The sequence below is a fragment of the Palaemon carinicauda genome, chromosome 1 (assembly GCF_036898095.1).
Source record: "Palaemon carinicauda isolate YSFRI2023 chromosome 1, ASM3689809v2, whole genome shotgun sequence".
NCBI lineage: Eukaryota > Metazoa > Arthropoda > Malacostraca > Decapoda > Palaemonidae > Palaemon > Palaemon carinicauda.
In genome coordinates this window covers 238201127-238223757 of record NC_090725.1, presented here as the reverse complement: position 1 = coordinate 238223757, position 22631 = coordinate 238201127, and the positions used below count along the sequence as shown (strand labels likewise).

General features: G+C 44.9%; 1 protein-coding gene across 1 annotated transcript in view; it reads left to right on the top strand.

Moving 5' to 3' along the window:
• Lrp4 (LDL receptor related protein 4) overlaps positions 1 to 22631 on the top strand; it is a 339698-nt gene that overhangs the window by 226902 nt on the left and 90165 nt on the right. Inside the window, exon 20 of the mRNA XM_068388178.1 lies at positions 2523 to 2646. Coding sequence (XP_068244279.1) covers positions 2523 to 2646 — 124 coding nt within the window. The remainder of the gene's footprint in view (positions 1 to 2522; positions 2647 to 22631) is intronic.

The window sequence follows — 22631 nt, the reverse complement described above, 5'->3', positions numbered from 1 at the left end:
GTTAGGCATTATTTATTGCTTTGCTAGCTTCAGACAAATTTCCTCAGCACTTGTTAAACACTTGTATGGTTCCCCCAATAATTTTGATAGTTATTTTTATTTTTGAAATATCCCTTTCCACTTCGAATGCTGAACTTGGATGTGTCTGTTCATTCATCTAACTATTAATAGCTATTTTTAAAGGGAATACTGGACTTGCTTTACAATGGTCTTCCTCTTACATCTCCAAAAACTGTTATTTTATCAGCAGCACATCTGTCAAATAGTTATGTATGTCCGTTATTTAATTACTTTTCCTTTCCCTGTTTTAACAAAGTTGTTGAGGCATATTGATGGGAGTTAGTTTTCTTTTTCACTTTATAGATTTTAAGGAACCAAGGTTAGGAGTAGACGAATTACAGACTAAATGTCGTTACTGTTCGTTTCTTTTAAAGAATTTTTATTACTGTATTGTGCAATATAACTACTGAAATCCAGCCATAAGGGTGTTGTATTATTTTATTTTGTTCATAAGTAGTTATTTAAGTAGTTAAAGTATTATATTATTTTATGACTCAATCTACAATAAACAACGAAAAATATCAAATTGATGATTTATTTGTATAACACGGCTAAAATAATTCTACACCTTAATGTATCTGTGGTAAAATGGGCTGCGCCAAACAGCTTGTACTGAATACGCTAAGAGCCAAATAGTCCCATTCCCCTTTTGGATACAACAGCTCACTAGGGCCTCAGATGCTCTTTTAATTACCGCTGCTCTACTGGCTTCGGTGATTCTGAATTATTTCATTCCTATCTGCAGTTGCTTCACTGGCTTTTAGTAGGTCTCCTGGCACCATCTTCTCCTTTGGATTTAGTGACTTCAGTTCATCAGCCCTCCTGGCATTCACTGGCTCCAGTAACACATTCTCCTCTTACAGCTATTATGGCTCCAGCTGCTCTCGTGACTCATGCCATACTCCTAGCCACTAATTCATCTGGGTCTTCATAGTTTTTGAACTTTTGACAGGCACCCTCCTCTTTGGACTTACTGATCTTGAGAGATATTTCAGCCTTTAGACTCGTACTCTCAATTTCCCCTAACATCACAGTTTATTGCCTAAGGCATAATGCAAATTTTTGCACATATTAGTATGATTACTGGAAGCCTAAATTCAGTTTTGTACATGGTTTCAGTTTATATACTGACACTTTCTTTGACCCTTTGTTGCTTGTACACATTCTTGCCAGCTCTTGAAGTTCTATTCTTTCCTTCCCAGAGAATCATCGGCTCAACTGACCTTCTGTCAAGTTGCTATTCAGGATATGTAAAAGTAATGGTTCTGTGAGGCAACTGTAACATGAATAAATAAATTCAGTAAGAACCCATTGCTTTTACACATGGCCCCATCTCCCCACCTCACAGATTAATCACAGCTAGATTTGACTGTACAGAGGTTGGTTTAAAAAATCCATGTACAGTACTGCACCTTCAAGGTTGGTTGACATGTCTAGGAGTCACTCCCAACAAATAATAAAGCTATGTAAAATAGTTTATTTGTTTTGAAAATATTAATTTGATTTTCAAGATGTGAACTATAGTATTTGATGCCAGGAGTCCTTACTGAGGCAAATGGTGAAGGGGTTGACAGGAGCCATTTTGGCTTTAAAAATCTAATTAGATTCAACTATGAAGAAAACAAGTAAGGAGTGAAATCATTAAAAAGCATAAAATTACATGGATAGTCTGAGCATGAAACTTTTACCACTGTAGAGCATATAGTACTTGTGAAATACAAATAATATACCCTATGGAAATGTAATAGGATAAGGCCAATACTTTTTAATGAACAAGAAAAGGATATTTCTTTTCAGTTGAATATAGTTCTATAGAAAAGGCTTAGATCACAAGGATATAACCAGATGGAGAATTTGCATTATTAGGTAGGATTGAATGTCATGTAATACTGAGTGGGTTTGGTAACTTAGCAGATGGAGCAAGTCTTGCCCCCAAGAGTCCCACAACATTCCAATAGGGTAAGTTATATGACTGCTGGTTCTATTGAGCACCAAATAAAGCAAATTTGAAAAATGACTAACCACAAGTAAGCACCTTCTGGGTAACCATAAATTAAACCACTGAAATGTGATGAACACCTGGGACTATATTGTTGAATAGTAATTTTAACAAGTTTCTGTACTATGCTCATGCAAAAATTACAGTATCATCTCTAATATACATGTACAGTATTGTTACTAATGTTGCAATTAAAAAAAAAAAATTTAGAACCATTTCAACCAGAACCTTTGGAACAATATGATCCAAATGATTTTTTTTCATCCACATTCCTGTTCCCTGAGAAATTTTATTACTGAAACTAACAGCTGAGTACAATATAGTAGTAGGTTGCTTTAAAAGCATGTTTAGTGTATCTTTGAATGTTACCAACTTAGATTTACTGATATTTCACTAGCTCCAGATTAGTGTTCACTTAAAGATAATTTAATTTGTAAAAGTTTACTTTTATACCCTACTTTAGAGTTGTATCTCTGAAGAACCTCTCCCACCCTTGGACTGTAGTAGCGCAGGGCTTTAACACTCCAGATGGGATAGCTGTAGATTGGGTTGCAGACAACCTCTACTGGACAGACGCTGGACGTAAGGTTAGACCCTACAAATTTAGTTTGTTTAAAGATTCATTTCATCTGTCACTAAATACAAACCCTTTCACTCTTTATTAGGGAATATAGTTTTGGTAAAGCTGGAAGACTAGCCATAAGACTTTCAGCGAGGTGTAATTACAACACCGCTAGTTAGCGGAGGGGTAAGGGGTAGTACCAGCTACCCTGCTCACACACACACAGATGTTGTCTTGTCACTTTTGCTTTTGGCTCGGTTGAGAGTGGACGTTCTTCACTCTCCACCACATATACTGACTTGCCATTAGACTAATTTTTTCTTTTGATTTCTCTTTTCAGATTGTGAGTGTTTTTCTTCCAGGTCATCAGGCGGCCTTGTACTGGACCTGAGGGGCACAAGTGCAGTACAGTACCTTCATGTCTCTGGTTGAGACAGATCCTCATTCCCTGTGCCCGACCTGCCGAGGACAACCTTGTACTTAGGATGACACCTGTAAATATGTGTAGGAAGTGGTCATCCTTCCAGTGAGAGAGGTTTAGTAAGAGGCGGAAGAAGTCGAAGAATCCACTACTTTCATCTTCCACTACACGATCTCTGCCTGAAACTCCTCAATCAATCTCCCCACACTGGCTTCCACAGAGGTTCACCTTGATCCTCCTCTTAGGGGCTTCGAAAGTTTCGTACCGGAGGAGTCTCTAGCGTCTGTGCCCATCACAGGCTACCCACCACTGTCACTGGCTTCTCAGAGTGTATCTCCTGCCATCGATCAAGTTCAGCGCGCCAATGACAGCTCTCCAACTCGCATCAACGCTCCAGCTCATGATCGCCCTTCCACTCGTGATGTGACATCTCTGCTTGTAGTTCTACTTTGGCGATCGTCCAGCAACGCAATGGTTTGTAGAAGTGCTCGTCCTGTAAGCACATCTTTTCATGCGATCGCCCAGCTGCATTTGACTAGGCAGTAGCAAGGAGAGCAGCAGCAGGCTGTGATCTCGCCAAGAGTTCCATCATCGAAGGCGGAATATTCACAATTTCCAACCTGTTCTACCAAGACAGAGCGTGTTAGTATGCCATTACAGTACGCATACATGCAGATAAGCGTGCTCACACTCCTCTACAGATGATTAGACAACGGACACCTCGCCCATGGTCTGCAGCTCGTGAACCTTTAAGTGAGCTTAAATCTTCTATTCCTGCCTTCATCAATGACATGTGCTGGTTTGCTGAATTAGTGAGAGCAGTTTGTATGGCGGTTACCGGCTCTGCTCGACCAGCACTCCTCGAATCCCGCTAGAGACTTCTGAAGCCTGAAAGTTCTCATCTTCATCTTCTGACTGAGGTGCAGGAGCACCGTTCCGGTCCCACCTCAAGAACGACAGGCTCTGATAATAGTTTCACCCAGGATCCAGAGAAAAAAGGTTCTGCTAACGCGCAGTTCAGAATCTGAGCGGGTAGCATAGTGAGCTCACATGAGCCCCTAACCTCGGCCGGGCTCGCGTACAGCAAGCAATCCAGGTTAAAGATTTAGCCTAAAAGGCCACCCAAAAAATGCCTTTGTTTCTTTCTGTTATATATATCCTGTCCCTGGTGACTTCTTTGATACATATTGATCTATAATATGCTTAGGATTCCATCATATAAATACCAGTTGTCTTGTACAAAGTCTCATTTGCAAAAATTTCTTGTGGTAAACGATACTTTGAAAATAATTTTCCTGCTTATACACTTTTTTTTTTAATATTGTCTGCATAGTGATGAGCAATTGCATAGTTTTGGCTACTTTAATATGAAAGGAAAAGTCAAGTCTATAGGTTTAGACATGCGTTTCTTTCGTTTTCCAAGAAATGAAAGTTTAAGAGATGTCGGAAACAGGCATGTCGACGGTCTGATGAACTTAACCTAGATCATGCTGTGATTCGTTCTGTGCATTTTTGTAAGGATATTATTGCCGACGACAATTTTAGGTTCAATTTGCAAAATAATAGTTTTATTTCTTTTTTTTGCCATTCGTGAAATGTATAGCCAGAGGAAGACAGAATAGAGACTGCCAATTTCTTTCAACTTGTCGATAAATGGTTTGATGTTATCAATTTTGCTCAATGTTTGGTGACAAAGTTTCACGAAATGCTTTTGAGATAAATTATAAGGAGCAGAAAATAATTCTAACAGAAAATAGTTGATACCATGAAAACCATGAGAGTTGCAACCTCAAGATTTAAATGCCTGTATGAATTTAAAAAGAAAAAGAGTAATTCTGTCATGTAAGTTGCTAATAGACTTTATGAAATGCTTAATAAATTCTATAGTGTTAAATTCATACTTACAAGGTAATTAAATCGAATCTCTTGGAACACTTTTCTGGTTGCATACGGCAAATGAATGGCCCACATGACAATCCAAATTCGGTAAGTTTCAAGTTTTGCTTAAGAAAATATTTGTCAGGACTTGCAGTGTTTGCAGTGTTATTACTATTATTATTACTTGCTAAGCTACAATCCTAGTCTGAAAAGCAGGAGGCTATAATCTCAGGAGCTCCAATAGGGAAAATAGCCTAGAGAGGAAAGGAAAAAAGGAAAAAAAATATTTTAAGAAGAGTAAAAACATTAAAATAAATATCTCCTAAACAACAAGCTCCCGCTGTACTTTTCCCTGGTACCAGATCCCTAGGCTTTGGCAAGATGCATTCCAACAACGGTGAGACAACATCAACGTCTACGCCTTTTCTTCGTTTTGCCTGATGAGAAGGGTGCTCAACAAGGCCCGTTCGTCCATTAACTTGGCAATGACCCTCATAGCTCCTTTATAGCATCATGCTTAATGGTTCCTGGACATTCTTTATCTTCTGACTGAAGTCCCCAGAGAACTCCCTCCATGTCATGATCTACTCGGACAACCACACGTGAACATTTACCACAAAGCCATAGAGTCCCTACGTCTACATATCTGGAAGTTATCCAGCATCTCCTCACACTGAGAGGAGTTTTTCTATACAGTACGTTTTACAGGTGATATGCAATACCTCCCGGAACTTTCAGCTGTTGTATATCAGGCTAAATGGACAGTCTTCTGTGGTTGGTGTTGTGGAAGCATTATCGCTCAGCCTTGAGCCTCTCCTTTGGATTGAAAGTAGTTAATATTTCCTCGTTGTTGGAATTCTCTCTCCTCTTATGGAATTTTGAGCTTACCTGTCCTCAGTAGAAAGTTCGACCACCTCCACGGAACGTGGTACGTGTCCAATCTCTGAAAGGAGCTCCTTACAAATCATTTTGCCAGGCATAAGATCTTCACCTGACCTTAAAGATGGTTTTCTTTCGTGCTTTGGCCTCGGCCAAGAGAGTGAACTTCATGGTCTTTCCTATGACATCTTCCATTCAAGGGGAAGGGGAGAGGTAATGTTTGGCTTCATCCCTGAGTTTATTGCCAAGACCCAAAATCCAGGATTAGCAGATTCAGGCCCTTCCGGATTGAGAGTCTTCGTAATGTAACCGATGACTCGGATCAACTGCTCCTTTGCTCAGTGAGGATCTTGAGGTTCTACCTCATGAGGAATACGGGAGCTTGCCCTCGAGTGAGAGCACTCATCGTCAGCACGGGGAAGGTCAAGAGAAGGCTCACCAAGAACACAATCTCAGCGTGGATTCGTAAGGTCATAGACCGGGCCTAGAATACTGATCCTTCTCCACAGACAAGGAGACCTAGAGCTCACGACATTTGGAGTATTGGTAGATCCCTAGCGTTAAGGGGAGCATCCTGCGTTAATTTTTATAGATATACTTTGGGATATAGAAAATTGTGAATCTTTGGCAGTGAACTGCCCCACAACTAAAGGGTCACATGAGAAAGTATTGTACTAATTCTGCCATAATTAACCGACTTTTTTTTTGTGCTAATGTATATGGCACTACATGGGTCATCATAGTAATGCGACACCATGTTCTCGAACTTATGGTAACCTATGATAAGTATGCTATTCTTATAGAATAGGGAGAAATATCAAATTAGAAGTAGTGTTTGGCAGCTCAATACTTTCTCTCATTGTCTCAGTGAATACCAGAAACCACTAGTGAAAAGAATTGTTGAGCCTTTTGCTCTTGGTGTGGTCACTTTTTTCTTGCTATTTATAGTGCTAGTAAGCTGTAGTGGTATTCTTGCTATTTATAGTGCTAGTAAACTGTAGTGGTATCCTTATCACGCCTAGAAGAAAAAGAAGAATCCTATCCAAAAATAGGGAAATGATACCCCTTGTAAGACTGTACTAAGCAACAAAGGGGGACGTAGCACCTCCTTATACACTCACCTTGAGTGAGTAACACTCCCTAGGGATGTGGAGGGTGACTTGGGCCATGTTTGCAGTAATTAGAAGAAAAAGCTATATGGTAAGTAAGCCAAATACATTTGAACCATTCAATATACCTAAACTAACTGTTAATACCTGTAGATTAGGTAATTATTAGAACAATGTAATAATAAATGGAAAATAATACTGTACAATATATACAGTACAATAATGTACATTTACAAAATATACAGTACTATATGTACTGTACTATTATAGTTACCCCTACTATAGACTACCGCTACATTTTCTATTGTGTAAACTCATTTTCTTCAACTTTTTTAGTGGGTGACTATTTTATTTTTGGCCTGGCAGGCAAATCTCTTTTTGGTCTAAGGCCATGTTGTCCTGATGGAAATGTTCCTTTAGGTAGCCTTCTAAGGGATATTTGCTACAGTGGTACTCCCGGAGAAATAAACCGAAGGTCTCCAGGATTCTAACTCCTGGCGCGAGTATCCAATTAAGGATATCGCATAATATCAGAGGGCCGTATTTTTAGATATGACACATAGCCTTGCCCAGACCGGAGGCAGCCATTTTATGACTGCAGTCGCCCGTTACTATTGCTTTTTTTTTAGTCAGTAGGGCGACAATTCCCGGTATTAAGCTATAATGTTAGCTATTTAGGCAAATTATACAAGTGGTGATCTTGCATACATGAATTTTATTCCTCTTCCTATTATGTGACTTTACTGATCGTATTCGGTGGGAGCCCTGGTGGTACCAAACCTTGGCCGGGATCCTACCAGAGTGAGACTACTCTCGCTCACATATACGTTGGTAAAGTAATCCCCCACGTTTAGCCTTACCCTATCGTTCCTTATTGATTCGGATGAGAATTTACATTCTCTAGAATCTATGGATAAGTTACGATATACATTCTCTCTTAGAGAAAAGAGGCTAAACCTTTCCTCCCTCTCTGAGTGCTGCCGCCAATAGAGGCGGCAATCACTGTCTTTTTCATCGCCGTCAAGTAGAACAGAGTTCTTGCCACCTCTGGCTTTGATTTAGTTAGTGACTAACTCAGGGTGCCCTTGTCTTGCGGCCGACGATGTCGTCAGCAAAGGAACCATGTTTCCTCAGTTCACTGTTGAAGGTAGGCGGCATACCTGCTGCCACCTCTCATCTCTTGAACTATAAGACCCTTTACCCTTCCCCCTTCTGTCCTTTAGTGACATCATAGCCATCACAATACTCCTTCACCGGTATTCTGACAGTCATCCCAGCTTGCTAGGTTGACTGCGTTAGTTCAGCCGTCTCAGTGACCTTCCCCTTTACTTCCTTCCTTCACAGGAAGTGAATATTTTTTGGGGGGAAGATTGAGATGGCTCCTGACGGCAGCCGGTGGGAAACCTAACATACTTTGAGAAGTCCTCAGCCCTCTCTTGGACTTCCATCCACAATTGTTGCCGAAGTCAGAATCAGACAGATTCTTATCCCTTCTATTAGAACTCTAATTCTAGCAAGGAGACAGTAGGCGTCCTGATAGTCAGTCCTCCTACACTTCCAATTGTTATGTTAACCATAATAATAAGAAACTCTCCTTCCTCAATGCTATTTCTCTCTCTATCAGTTAGTGCCGCCAAATACTAACCTAACCCCGGCAGTGCCGCCAGCTAAACTACAGTATACAACTATACAGTAGTACACATGTTATCTAACATACTCTGTGTTTCCTGTCGCAGTCTATTGTTGGGACCACAATTTTGTGTTGAGGCTGAGTAATCCCTCAACACCCAGATGGTTTATTTCGATCATCAGGACCTTAAAAAACCACCGATCAGTGTTAATATATATTACAGGTATATAATGTTAGTATAGACACTTACTAACTGTAACTTTAGTTCCTAGAGTTTACTCCTACCTTGTATTCCCCCTATCAGGGAAACTAAATATTATAACTGACGGAGGTCTCAGCAATGGCCTGGGAGGGGAAACACAGATACAGTATGTGTCTTTTCTACTTCCTTTCAAGCTTACTATCCTAAGCTACCATAAACAATAGTAATTACTATTGTTGATAAAAATTGTATGCTTTTATATCACTGATATAAAAATTAAATACTCATTGAGCCCCTTTTCCTTTACAGTAGGAGCTAATTAAGAAGTATTCAGCCTTATCCTGAAACCACAAAGGGAAAGACTTTTGTGGCCACACGAAGTGCAGGACTCATGCCCCCTGCTGCATCGTGTTGGGAGTCCTCAAGTACTGTATTGGGATCCGAAGAGTTGCTCCACCTGTTCGACCCTGCTGGCTAACGGCTTCATAGAAGCTCCCTCAGTCAACATAGAGACTAGAGATACGGCGAGGGAGACCCGTCACAAATGGGTAAGAAGGTTCTAGAAGAACTCTCAGGGACCGTACTTACCCAACGACTCCCTAAGGTGCCTACTGTTCCCCGAAGCTCTACAAATGCAGTGGTGCCCCAGGAACAGGTCCAGTCTCCCCTCATACAACAGAAGATCAACATGGACATAGATAAGGCACTGGAAGGCATGGACATCCACCAAGAAAGGACGTCAGAAGTGTCCATTGACACTGAGAAGGACCTACTGCAAGGAGGCCCTGAAGAAGACGTGGAACATCCGCAAGCGGAGGAAGAAGGATCCGTTTCAACGGCAACCAAAGACCCTCGGTTCGTCGTGATGGCATACTAACCTATGCCATCAACCTCTTCAATCCCAACTCCACAACGAGTTGCACATGCCGACAAGAACGAAGCAATCCTCACTTCGATTCAAGGGATGATGGAATTGTTCCAAAAGGAACAAGAGATTATGAGAGAATCACTCAGGCAGCAGCAGATACTGTTGCAGGAGAGGGCGGACCGCCCTGGATCTACCAAGGGCTCCACTAAGAAGCCCCCTAAAGTGTTGGATATCCCTCACCACTCCGAAACCAACCCCTGGAGGTATGCGGAGCATATGCCCATGAAGAATGGGAAACTATTCATCTTGGAGAAGTTGGGGACCAAACTGATTGAAGTTCTTGAGTTCTGGCCTAACTTTTCAGCTTATCCAGAATGTTACGTGAGGCTGCAGGATGAACATGCAGTCTGTGAGGAAACGGTACCCAAAGAGGTCATTGTCTTCGAGCATGACAAGGCGCAAGCCACCCTCCTGAAAACCTTGAAAGGATCCGGGCACACCAACTCCAAAGTCTCAGCACTGAGCAAGAGACATCCCACCTTTCTTGCTCCTTGCTCCACCTCTTTCCCCTTTTCGGAGAAAGCACTAGACTTTGCTGTCAAGGCAGTCGATGAGGGCAAATCCTGCCCAACCCTAGAGGAATGCAAACCATTCTCTCTAGCACTACCTACCTGCAAGTAGAAGTGGAAAGATGTCCACCTAACCTTCTCCGTCTCTAAGTTGGATCCAGAGATAGCAGGCCAGCACTTCAATGAGAACCTTCCGAAGTTGCCAGACCATCTTCTGAAGAGGGAACAGGAGTCGAAGGAAAGACTTGTGGCCTCCCTTTCTCATCAGAACTGCCTGGAAATGAGTGCAGGATTACAGAATGCCCCAGAAATGTTCATTTTCCTGGCTAAGTCCCATATGGGTACCCTTGTGAAAGACTTATATGCTTTCCTCAGAGCGAGGAGAGCCTGCAGAGAGTTTGTTTTGGCCTCAGCGACCATAAAACATGAACCAAGGAAGCTGATTACCTCGAACATCTGGGGTAAAGACCTTTTCCCACAGGAACTGGTCCAAGAGATCATAGCCAGAACAGCCACGGAGAACCGGAACCTTCTCCAGAAGTGGGGCATGAGCTCAATGAGGACGGAGGTCCCCAGCCCAAGAATAAAGAGACCATGCAGACCTGCACAACTATCTGCCGTGACTATGACCACGATGCCTCAGACCACTTTCCAGATGGTCCCTCAACAACTGGTAGCCCAGTCACCAGTGTTTAACCCTAACTTTGAGAGGCAGTCGACTTCCTTTCGCCCTAGTCAGAAAGGAAAAGGCTCTAAGAGAAGTTCGCCCGGAGGTAACTCCTCTCGGGGCCAAGGAGGACGTGGTCACGGAAACAAATCCTCAGGACCCCCTATACAAAGAGGGGCCCCAGATAGGAGACAGACTGTATCACTTTCAGGATCGCTGGACCTTCGATCCCTGGGCCCACAGCCTATTAACGAATTTGACTCGGGTGGAAATGGAACAGAACTCCACCCCATTTTCCAGAATTCTTCCAACACTCCACCCCCTCGGTAGAAGAATATATCTCAGAACTCTTGAACAAGAAGGTAATAAGGAAAGTGAAGTCCATCAAATTCCAGGGACGGCTGTTTTGTGTTCCCAAGAAAGACTCGGACAAACTCAGAGTCATTCTAGACTTGTCTCCACTCAATAAGTTCATCGAGATCAACAAGTTCCAGATGCTTACTTGGCAACACATAAGGACCCTTCTACCATAAGGAGCGTACACAGTCTCAATAGACCCAACAGATGCTCACCGACATCTTTTATTGAGCTGCCCTTTCTCCTCCTACCTAGGATTCATGCTACACAAGAAGTGTGTCTTCAGAGCAATGCCCGTAGGACTGAACACAGCCCCAAAGGATATTCACGAAGCCGGCAGACACAATCGTCCAACAGCTACACTCCGAAGGAGTTCAAGTACTAGCATATCTAGACGATTGACTGGTATGGGCAGCATCCAAGACTACTTGTCTGCAGGCAGCAAACAAGGTGATCCAGTTCCTGGAACACCTTCCTCCAGCTCAGAATTTCCAATGGCTAGGAATCCAATGGAACTTAAAGTCACACCACCTCTCCATTCTATCCAAGAAGATGAGAGAGATAGAGGAATCTGTCAAGGGACTAATCCGTCACGAGGATTTCAAGACGCCAACAGGAAAGAGTATTGGGCTCTCTCCAGTTTGCAGCAGTGACAGACCCGGTGCTAAAGGCATGTCTAAAAGATGCGTCAGGAGTCCGGAAGATACGCATCAAACGCTCAAAGAGATCAACCAAGGTTGACCCCGACCCTGTTGCGCACCCAGTTAAGGCCATGGTCAACAGCCAAGAGCCTAGCACGAACAATTCCCTTGCAACTACCACAACCATCAGTAGTGGTACACACGGACACCTCCTCGAAAGGATGGGGAGGCCATTCTCACGAGAGAAAAGTGCAAGGGAATTGGTCGCACCAGTTCAAACCCTTTCATATCAACGTTTTGGAAGCTCTGGCAGTTTTCCTGACGTTGAAGAATCTATTCCCTCGCAGAACAATCCACATCAGATTGGTCCTGAACAACGAAGTGATAGTAAAATGTCTAAATCGACAAGGCTCGAGATCACCTCACATCAACCATGTGATATTAGTCACCTTCTACCTGACAAAGAAAGAAGGGATGGCACCTATCAGCAGTTCACTTACAAGGGTTCCACAACGTGACTGTGGACTCTCTATACAGGCGAAAGCCCATAGAGACAGAATGGTCCCTAGATGCAGACTCATTCTCCTTCACCTCGGAAAAAGTCCTGGAACTACAGACCGACCTCTTCGCAACGAGCGACAACAAGAAACTACCTCGTTATGTAGCCCCTTATATGGACCCTCAAGCAGAGGCGATGGACACCATGTCCCTCGACTGGAACAGGTGGAATCTCATTTACCTGTTTCTACCAACCAATTTCCAGCTAAGAGTCCTCGACAAGCTAAGATCCTTCAAAGAGACAGCAGCAGTAGTAGCCTCCAAGTGGCCCAAAAGCAATTGGTTCGCTCTAGTTCTAGAGCTGAAACTGAATCTGTTCCCTCTGCCAGACCCAGCATTATCCCAACTGGTCCAGAAGTCGACTGTCTACGTTTCATCCTCGAGAACCAACAACCTACATCTCACGATTTTCTCGCCCTAGCGGCGAACAAAAGGTTTGGAATCTCGAAGGATAAAGTTGACTTCATCGAAGAGTATAAGTCAAGTTAGACTAGGAGACAATATGAATCGTCATGAAAGAAATGGGTTTCCTTTGTGAAAACAAGGAAACCTACAGAAATATCGATAGATTTCTGTCTAGCATTCTTCATATTCCTACACAAACAAGGCCTAGCTTCTACTACGATTACCTTGTGTAAGTCGGCCCTGGCTAGACCACTTCTGTATGCCTTTGGAGTGGACCTCTCTAGTAAAATCTAGCATGCGCTAGAGTCAAGCCAGCAACCCCACCAAAGCCCATTACGTGGTCTTTGGACAAAGTCTTGCACTATGCTTCGAACCTAAACAATGAGCATTGTACTCTAAAGGGTCTAACACAGAGAGTCATTTTTCTGTTTTCCATAGCCTCAGGGGCTAGAGTTAGTGAAATAGTGGCCTTATCTAGAAACGAAGGCCATATTCAGTTCCTAAACACAGGAGAACTGAACCTCTTCCCTGATCCTGCCTTTCTTGCCAAGACTGAGCTACCCACTAAGAGGGGGGGTTGTTGGAGAATCTGCCCACTGAAGGAAGATGGCTCTCTGTGCCCAGTAGAGTATCTTAAGGTCTATCTTTGAAGAACTTCAGACTTCAAGGGAGGACAGCTCTTCAGAGGCGAAACCTCAGGAACAAACCTATCCCTAAGACAACTGAGAGCAAAGCTCTCCTACTTTATTTGCAGAGCGTAATCTGACAGTACACCCGCAAGTCACGATCCGAGGAAAGTTGCTTCTTCGTTGAACTTATTTCAACATATGGACTTTGGAAGACTCCGCTCATACACTGGGTGGAGATCATCCAGTGTCTTATACAAACACTATGTGCGAAGCAAGTACATGAAATAAAACATTTTGTGGTGGTGGCGGGTAGTGTTATAAAACCCGTCGTCTAGTGCTGCGATGAACAGTGAACTATTATGGGACCTTACAGTGCATCGAGTGCATGGGTACACTCACCTTCTAGGGCAAATCACAACGATGATTAACACACTGTTCCATATAGGTGCATATCTGACCAATAACACCAGTGCCGAGTGAACGTTTGCGTCACACTGTTTATGCATTCCCAAAATGTGTACAAGTCAGTCAGATTTGGTTTCACATCTCCATTGAGTGGCATTATTCCGATAATGAAATTGCATATTTTTTCCTACAAGAGAAAATATGGACCCTGATGTGTTTTTATGCTGGATCAGATTCATACTCGATTGTAACTACATTTGATAATCTAGTTTCAAAGTAAAAATACTAGAAGTATTTGCATCTTATTACTGCTATCTCAGTTACAGACAAATAAAACATGCTAGAGTTTTAATTAGGCCCTAGAAAGGCCCAGAACTTGAAATCAGGATACAGATTTCAAAGGTAAGTGAAGGTAATCTCTAAAGTTTTACCTTACGTACCTACAGAAATTCAAACCTTGAATCCTTATTGTCGATGTCGACACTTTCCCTGCATGGGGCAGGAAGCACTAAACCAGTTCCAGGCTTAGTGGAAATGACAGTCAACTGGAATTTCACATACAGGTCTAGCAGACCAGATAAGGAAATCCATTCAAGGTAGAAGGCACATACACAAACCCACAGCTATATTAATTTCAAGTTAATTCTCTAGTATGCTTCCATCAGGACGACATGGCCTGAGCCCAAAAAACGGATTTTGAGCAAAGCGAAAAATCTATTTTTGGGTGAGTGCCATATCATCCTGATGGGTCCACCCTTTTGCTGACCCCTCCCAAAATTACTCTATCTGCGGCCATTTCTGCTCAACGACAAGAAAAGGAATGGTGTCGTAGTAGTAATGGGGAAGGAAGTCCACCTGGTACCTAGATCGGCACCCCCTTCTTTCGCCACTTTTCCCCCTTACATCAAAGATTTAAATCTATTCGGGGTGAAGACTGCTATGTGTCGTATCTAAAAATACGTCCCTTGATATTATGCGATATCCTTAATTGGATACTCGCGCCAGGAGTTAAATCCTGGAGACCTTCGGTTTATTTCTCTGGGAGTATCACTGTAGCAAATATCCCTTAGAAGGCTACCTAAAGGAACCCTTCCATCAGGACGACATGGCACTCTCACCCAAAAATAGATTTTTCTCTTTGCTCAAAATCCGTTTTCTTAACATGAAACATTTTTCGCAAAGTGAGCCATGAAAATATTCGCATCTCGTTTCGCAGCGTGAAAATTTCGTAAGCAGATTTTTTCGTGAAGAGAGGTATGACTGTATTTCATTGTAGTCATACTGTAGCTTTATTATAAGATTTAATGTGATGTTTTTAGGGTTCGGAATGAATTAGGCGACTTACATGTAAAATGTGATTCAAAACACGAACAAATCACGGTACGAAAGCCACTCCAGAACTAATTAATTTCGTATTGTGAGGCATTACTGTATATACTTGTTTCGTCCCCATACCACCTGTCAAGGTGTGATTAGGAATGTGTATGTTTGGTTCATAGAATCCTATGGTTTCTGATAAATCTTACCTAGACAAGTCACATTGCTATTATCACACAATCACACGGATTGCTCAGGCTGCTAAAGCGTGCTATTGCACGAAATTTTAGCGAGGTGTCAGGGTTTTTTCCCTTAAGCGTGCGTGGTGGAAATCCCAGGTCAAAAACCAGCCAGTTAGTTATAACTTCCACCTACCTTAGAGGTGAGTCTTCTCTAATAAAGAGCGAAATGGTATGTATTTAGTGACGGAACTAATGACAAATTTAAAGTAATTCTTATTTTTTCTAAAGATACAAACCTTGAGCTATTTATACAAATTTGACCCACCATCACCTATCCCCCTACAAGTCCACCTGCAATCAAAAGTGATGAGACAACACCTTTGTGTGTATGAACGGGGTAGCCGGTATTACACCTTGCTAAAAGTCTTATGGCTAATCTTCCAGCTTCACCAAAAGTATATTCCCTAATAAAGAGCTCAAAGTTTGTATCGTTCATCATCACTTTAAATTTGTCATGTTGTTAACAGTAGATAATTTAGAAAAGCATGTCTGAGATTGATTTGATATTCATTGTATTCCCTAAAAGTTTAGCTTATGGTACTTGACTAATCTTCAATTAAATTTACAAATCTTACTAACACAGGTATCATAACTTCATTATTAAATTTGCCTTAATTCAAATAGCTACTTGTTCCGTAACTGAAATACAAACCACACTATTTAATATGGGTTATTACTTTCGGCGTAACTGAAATGACAAGCCATTAGAATTTTAACGAGGGTTTACTACCCCACCGCTAGTTAGTGAGGGGTAGGGAGGGTAGCCTGCTGCCCCCCCCCCCCCCCTCACACACACCTGTGCTGAGCTCACTTGGCTCTCGGCTCGGGTGGTCGGACGTGTCCGCTCTCACCCTCGCCTCTTTGACAGCCATTAATGCTTTTGTCTTTTCACTCACTTTTTCTTATACTGGTAATATATATATATATATATATATATATATATATATATATATATATATATATATATATATATATATATATATATATATACATACATACATACATACATACATACATACATACATATATATATATATATATATATATATATATATATATATATATATATATATATAAACATTCTTAATGTTTATGTATATATTTGTGTATAGAAATGTAGTAAGTTTTCTTTTCAGTGTTTGTGCTGTGTGTGTGATGTACGACAACGTCTCTTGCATAGTACAAGGCCACCACGGTTCCACTTCGTGGGGAACGACCTCTCCCTCTCTGGTCCATCGGTCTTCCCTTCGGCATATATCCGTTAACTCGGCCGCCGCAGGGGAATAGTCATCGCCTGGACTCTCTTCATTCATCTACTATCTTCGCTTTTCCTCTTTTCCTATGGGAAACTTGGATTCTCAGCGAAGGGGGTGTGGCCTTTTTTTAGTTTGACTACGGTCTCTCTCTACTCGAGGTCATTCACCTTTACTACGTACTATTACGGAAGCTCCTTTCCCGTTGCGGGTTAAGTTGCTATTCCATTTGTTTGTCTCAATTATTTTTAGTTAAATCTAATTGTATTTTAACTTTTCAGCTTTCTCCGTGGAGAACACTTCCCTTCGGGGGGTCGGTGGTTCTCACATTTAGTGAATATTCTTAGATGATTTAAATAATTAATTCTGTTATAATTCTGTTTTTTTATTACAGTTACTCCGCCCCGCCTTCTCCCATGGATGTCATCTGGGGAAGGTGGGCGCATACTATATTCTTATTTTATGTTTTTCCCTCGGGGTTCCTCTTCGGAGTTCCTCCCTAGGGAATTTCTGTTAAAATAATTATTTAATTTTATTTTCCCAGTTAACTATGCAGTTTTTCTTCGTTCGACTAAAGAGTGCCAACGAAGCAGAGCTGTCTGTTCATGCCTTGGGAATCTGCTGTCGCTGCCGTCCCTCAGAGGACGTCATCATGGGCGTTATCCCTTCTCTTAGAAGTACTCCCGCGACAACATGCCAGCACTTCAGATCATCTTAGATCACTAAAGGAGGTTCGCCTCCAGGGGTTGGACAACTTCCCTTCCGAGGGAGGTTTCCTCCCCAGGTGTGAGGTTTTCTCCCTTCAGAGGGAGAACTTCCCATACCTTAATATTTTCATCGCCTTCGACTACTGTTGCTGCTCTTCGGCCAGACTTTTCTCCCTCCTTGCTGAGTTTCTCTTCCTTCAGGGGTGGAGCACAGTCTTGGCAAGTCTCTTCTACGAAGTGTTCACCTCTCTCGTTCGCGAGAGAGGCCACTCATAGAGACTCCTCTTCGGAGGATTGTTCCTGATAAGGTCAGCTTGCTGATCCAACGGCCCAATGGGACGTCACCAAGAGTGTCTTCAGGTCTCTTCTACGAAGTGTCACCTCTCTTGTTCGCGAGAGAGACCACTCATAAAGACTCCTCTTCGGAGGATCGCTACTGATAAGGTCAGCTTGCTGATCCAACGGCCCTAAGGGGCTTCACCACGAGTGTCTTCAAGACTCTTCTACGAAGGGCACCTCTCTCGTTCGCGGGAGATGTCTCTCATAGAGACTCCGCCTCGGAGGATCAAGCAGAACTTCCAGTGACCTCGACCATGTGCTGCAACGTGGTCCTTTGGACTTCGGTCCTGGACTCTAACATGGACCTTTTACGGTCCCATCGGTGGATGCTGGCCCTTCCAAAGGGCACATCCCAGTCCCTGATCGTCCTACCAGCTGACCTACCGATCTACCAGCGCAACCTTGCGCTGCAACGAAGGACTTCGGTCCTGGACTCTAAAGCAGACCTGCTTACGGTGCTCATCGGGGGATGCCCACCCTTTTTTTAAGGACACATCCCAGTTCCTGATCGTCCTGCCAGCTGACACTTCAACCTACTAGCTCGTAAAGCGCGCGCGCGCGCTCGCCGATCTTCTTACGCGAGCAAGTGCCGACGATCTTCTTACGCACGTAAGCGCCGACGATCGTCCGCGAGCGGGTACCGATGGTTTCCCGCACGCACCGCTACCTTTGCGCGCGCGCCGATCTTCTTACGCGCGCGCCGATCTTCTTACGCGCGCGCCGATCTTCTTACGCGCGCAAGCGCCGCCGATCTTCTTATGCGCGCAAGCGCCGATGATCTTCTTACGCACGCAAGCGCCAACGATCTTCTTACGCACGCAAGCGCCGACGATCTTCTTACGCTCGCAAGTGCCGATGATCTTCTTATGCGCACAAGCGCCGACGATCTTCTTGCGCGCGCAAGCGCCGACGATCTTTTCCGCGCACGGGTACCGATGGTTTCCGTGGGCGCTCCGATAGTCTTTCGCGCGTGCGCCAATAGTGTTGCGCGCCTGCGCGCGCCAACAAACTCGTACGCCCACGCGCCGATAGCCGCGTGCGCGTGCCAACATTCTGGCCCGCACAGGCTCTTCATTCTGATCCTGCACGTCAATCTGATTCCTGCGCACTCTATGAAGTCGCGCCCGCACGCTCGCTCGCTCGCCCCGCGCGAGCGCTACAGCAGTCTCCCGCGCGCGAGCCCCTGGTATTCCCCATCGCGCCAGCGCACTCCCCAGCGCAATCGCCAATACCTTCCCACGCGCGAGGCTGCCGGACAACGCGCGGTAAGGGCGCCATCACCGCATTCCCCCCCCCGGCAAGCACAGAACAGCGCGCTTGCCGGTAGGGGCGAAGGTTCCAGAAAGGTCCAGGGACATTTCTTCCTTATCTTCATTCTTCTTACAGGCGACTCCCCCTCCAGAGGGAGTGTCTGACAGTGCAGCCGTCAGCCGGCAGCCCTGGTTTGGGGCTCTAATCAGAGCGGTAGCACAGGCTTTCAAGCCTTTTCTCTCTGAGTTGGGCCACAAATCCTTGGCTGCATCTACTCCCCTGAAGAGGAAAAGAGGAGTTTCGGACGCGGTAACTTCTCGGAGGACGAAGCTGTCTCCTCGTAAGTCTTCGAGGCAGGCACTCTCCCCCCTCAGACTTTTCTCCCTCCCCTTCAGACGAAGATTTCCCGTCCTCAGGAGAGTCACGTGAGGTGAGACGTTCCCCATCACACCATTGAGGGAAACCCCACCTCGCGCGGTATAGTCTTCTCGAATAAGGGTGGAGAAGAGCCTGCCTCTGTCGTTGTTGGAGTCCTGCATCCCTCCTAGGAGGGAGTCAAAAGACTCCAAGACAATACCGGGAGGCCCCTAGCACCGGAATCTACAGGCTCAGACATTCTTTCGTTATGGGAACGAACCGGTTTGAGCCTAAGGACGTGGAGCAGGCTGCTGAGAGGTGGAGGAAGTCACCTAGACTCCCTCCTACATGGGCTTTGACATTCAAGCCCTATAAACCTCCAGCACCCCAGCAGCCACGTCCCACCAAGACAACGGCAGCGAAGACAGTGGTGTCTAAGCCCTTTCCGGTCAAGGACAAGAAAGGCAAGAAGTCCTCCAGGGGAGGGAAGAAACCTAGAGGGAGCAGCCGAGGCCACAAACGCTAGGATTGGCAGTCCCCCTGCATGTCCGCAGTGGCAGGATGCTTACAAGGTTGCGCAGACAGGTGGCAGCATCTCGGGGCCGATTCCTGGACGATTTCCGTAATCAGTCGGGGATATCGCGTCCCGTTCACAACATCTCTACCTCCCCTGAGGACGAATCTGGTGTCATTTAGCTCCCTTGCCATGGGATCAGCAAGGGGGCGGGCCTTTAGGGCAGCGGTCCAGATTAAAGCAAACTCCGTTCAGCATGGAGACTGCAAACACGGTCAGTCTTGCAGTGAAGCCGCAAGACTTCATGTGTATACTGGATCTGAAGGACAGGTACTTCCAGATCCCAGTCCATCCATCTTCAAGGAAGTACTTAGGATTCAGCCTAGACCAAAAGGGGTACCAGTTTAATGTGCTGTGTTTCGGTCTCTCCACAGCACCACAGGTTTTCACCAGAAGTGTTCACCCTGATATCATCGTGGGCACACAGGATCGGCATCCGTTTTCTCCGTTAACTGGATGACTGGCTGATCCTAGCAGACTTGGAGTCATCCCTTCTTCGACACCGAGACAAACTTCTAGGACTTTGCCAGGATCTGGGGATCATGGTAAATCTCGAGAAGTCCTCTCTGCTTCCCACTCAAAGACTGGTTTACCTAGGCATAATTATAGACACCAATCTCCGCAAAGCCTTCCCAACAGACGACAGGATAGCAAGGCTGAGAAGGGTCGTAAGCCCTTTCCTCAGTCGAGAAGAGCTTCCACCCCAATTGTGGTTATGTCTCCTTGGTCACCTTTCATCCTTGGCTCATCTAGTTCCCAACGTTCGCCTCAGGATGAGATCTCTCCAGTGGCGGCTCAAGTCCCGGTGGAATCAAGGTTGCGATTCCCCAGACGTCATGATCCCTATGGGTCCTGCGGAACGGACGGACCCCCAGTGGTGGGTGACAGACGAGAACTTACGAAGAGGAGTGGATCTTCTTGTCCTTCCCCCAGATTTAATGCTGTTTTCGGACGCCTCAAAGAAAGAGGGGGGGGGGGGCATGTTCTGTACCACAGGACCTTAGGCCTGTGGTCAGAATCAGAAAAGTGCCTCCATATAAATCGTCTAGAGATGAAGGCCGGTTTGTTGGCCCTTTAGCAGTTCCAACAATACTTGGCAGGTCACTCTGTGGTGGTAATAGCGACAACACCACAGTAGTGGCTTACATCACCAAGCAAGGAGGTACCTTTTCGAAGCAGCTATCCCATCTTGCAGTACAGATACTGAGATGGACCGAAGTCTGCTCGATTCTACTATCGGCGCATTTCATTCCAGACAAGAGGAATGTGCTCACCAACAATCTGAGCAGAGCGTCTCAGATAGTGAGTATCGAGTGGTCTTTGTGTCATCTAGTAGCCAACAAAGTCCTGACTTTGTGGGGTTCCCCGACTGTGGATCTTTTCGCGACAGCGCTGATCTTCAAGATTCCACTGTACTTCCCCCCAGTCCCGGATCCCAAGGCGCTCTGGCAAGATTCCTCCCAACAACCGGGGGGACAACATCAACGGGTACGCCTTTCCCCCGTTCTGTCTGATGAGGAGGGTGCTCAACGAGACCAGAATATCGGTCAATTTTCAATGACCCTCATAGCTCCACTATGGCATCACGCGGAATGGTTTCCGGACCTTCTGCAATTCCTAACGGAACTTCCAAGTGAATTCCTTCCACGACACAATCTACTCAGACGACAACATGCCATCATCTTCCACAAAGCCGTAGCTTCGCTACGACTTCACGCCTGGTGACTATCCAGCATCTCCTCGCTGAGAGAGGAATTTTCGCAACAAGTTGCGATTAGGATGTCTAGACATCTGCGAAAATCATCGCATCTGTCTACCAGGCAAAGTGGAAAGTCTTCTGTGGTTGGTATCTTGGAAGGGGTATCTCTCCACTCGATGCCACTATTCCAGCAATAGCGGAGTTCCTCGTGTATTTGCGGAAAGAAAAGGCGCCTTTCAGTCTCGGCGGTGAAACGCTATCGCTCGGACTTAAGTCTAGCCTTAGGCTCAAAGGAATGATCTTTTCTTCCTCGCTGGAACTTTCCCTACTCATACGAGCTTCTGAACTTACCTGCCCTCAGTCGGATGTGAGACCACCTCCATGGAACGTGGTTTGGGTTCTCAGGTCTCTTAAGAGACCTCACTATGAACCATTACGCCAGGCTTCAGTTCGCCACCTAACTTGGGAGACGGTGTTCTTACTAGCTTTGCCTTCGGCCAAGCGAGTCAGTGAACTTCATGGTCTCTTATATGACAGCGCCCATGCAAGGGTATGGGGGAAGGTAACGGTTATACTCGTCCCTGAGTTTGGTGCTAAGACTCAAAATCAGGGGGTGCCGGGCGCTCGGTTCGACTCCTTCCGGATTCGAGTCTCTGTTCTGTAACAGATGTCCCAGACCTTCTCCTACTGTGCCCAGTAAGGAGTCTGAGGTTATATCTCAGAAGAACGGCTACAGTCCGTCCCCAGGTGCAAGCATTGTTAGCACTGGGAGGATTAAGAGGAGGGTCACCAAGAACACCATCTCGGCATGGATTCGTAGGGTGATCCATCTGTCCCTGAATCCAGACCCTCCTCCGTCATGTCACCCTAGAGTACACGATGTCAGGGGCGTAGCTATGTCCCTGGCCTTCAAGAGAAATTTCTCAGTGACGCAAGTCCTTCAAGCTGGGGTGTGGAAGCATCAGATGACCTTCACAGCCCACTACCTGCACGACGTGACCCACAGGAGGCTCGAAACGTTTTCTATCGGCCCTGTGGTGGCTGCTCAACAGC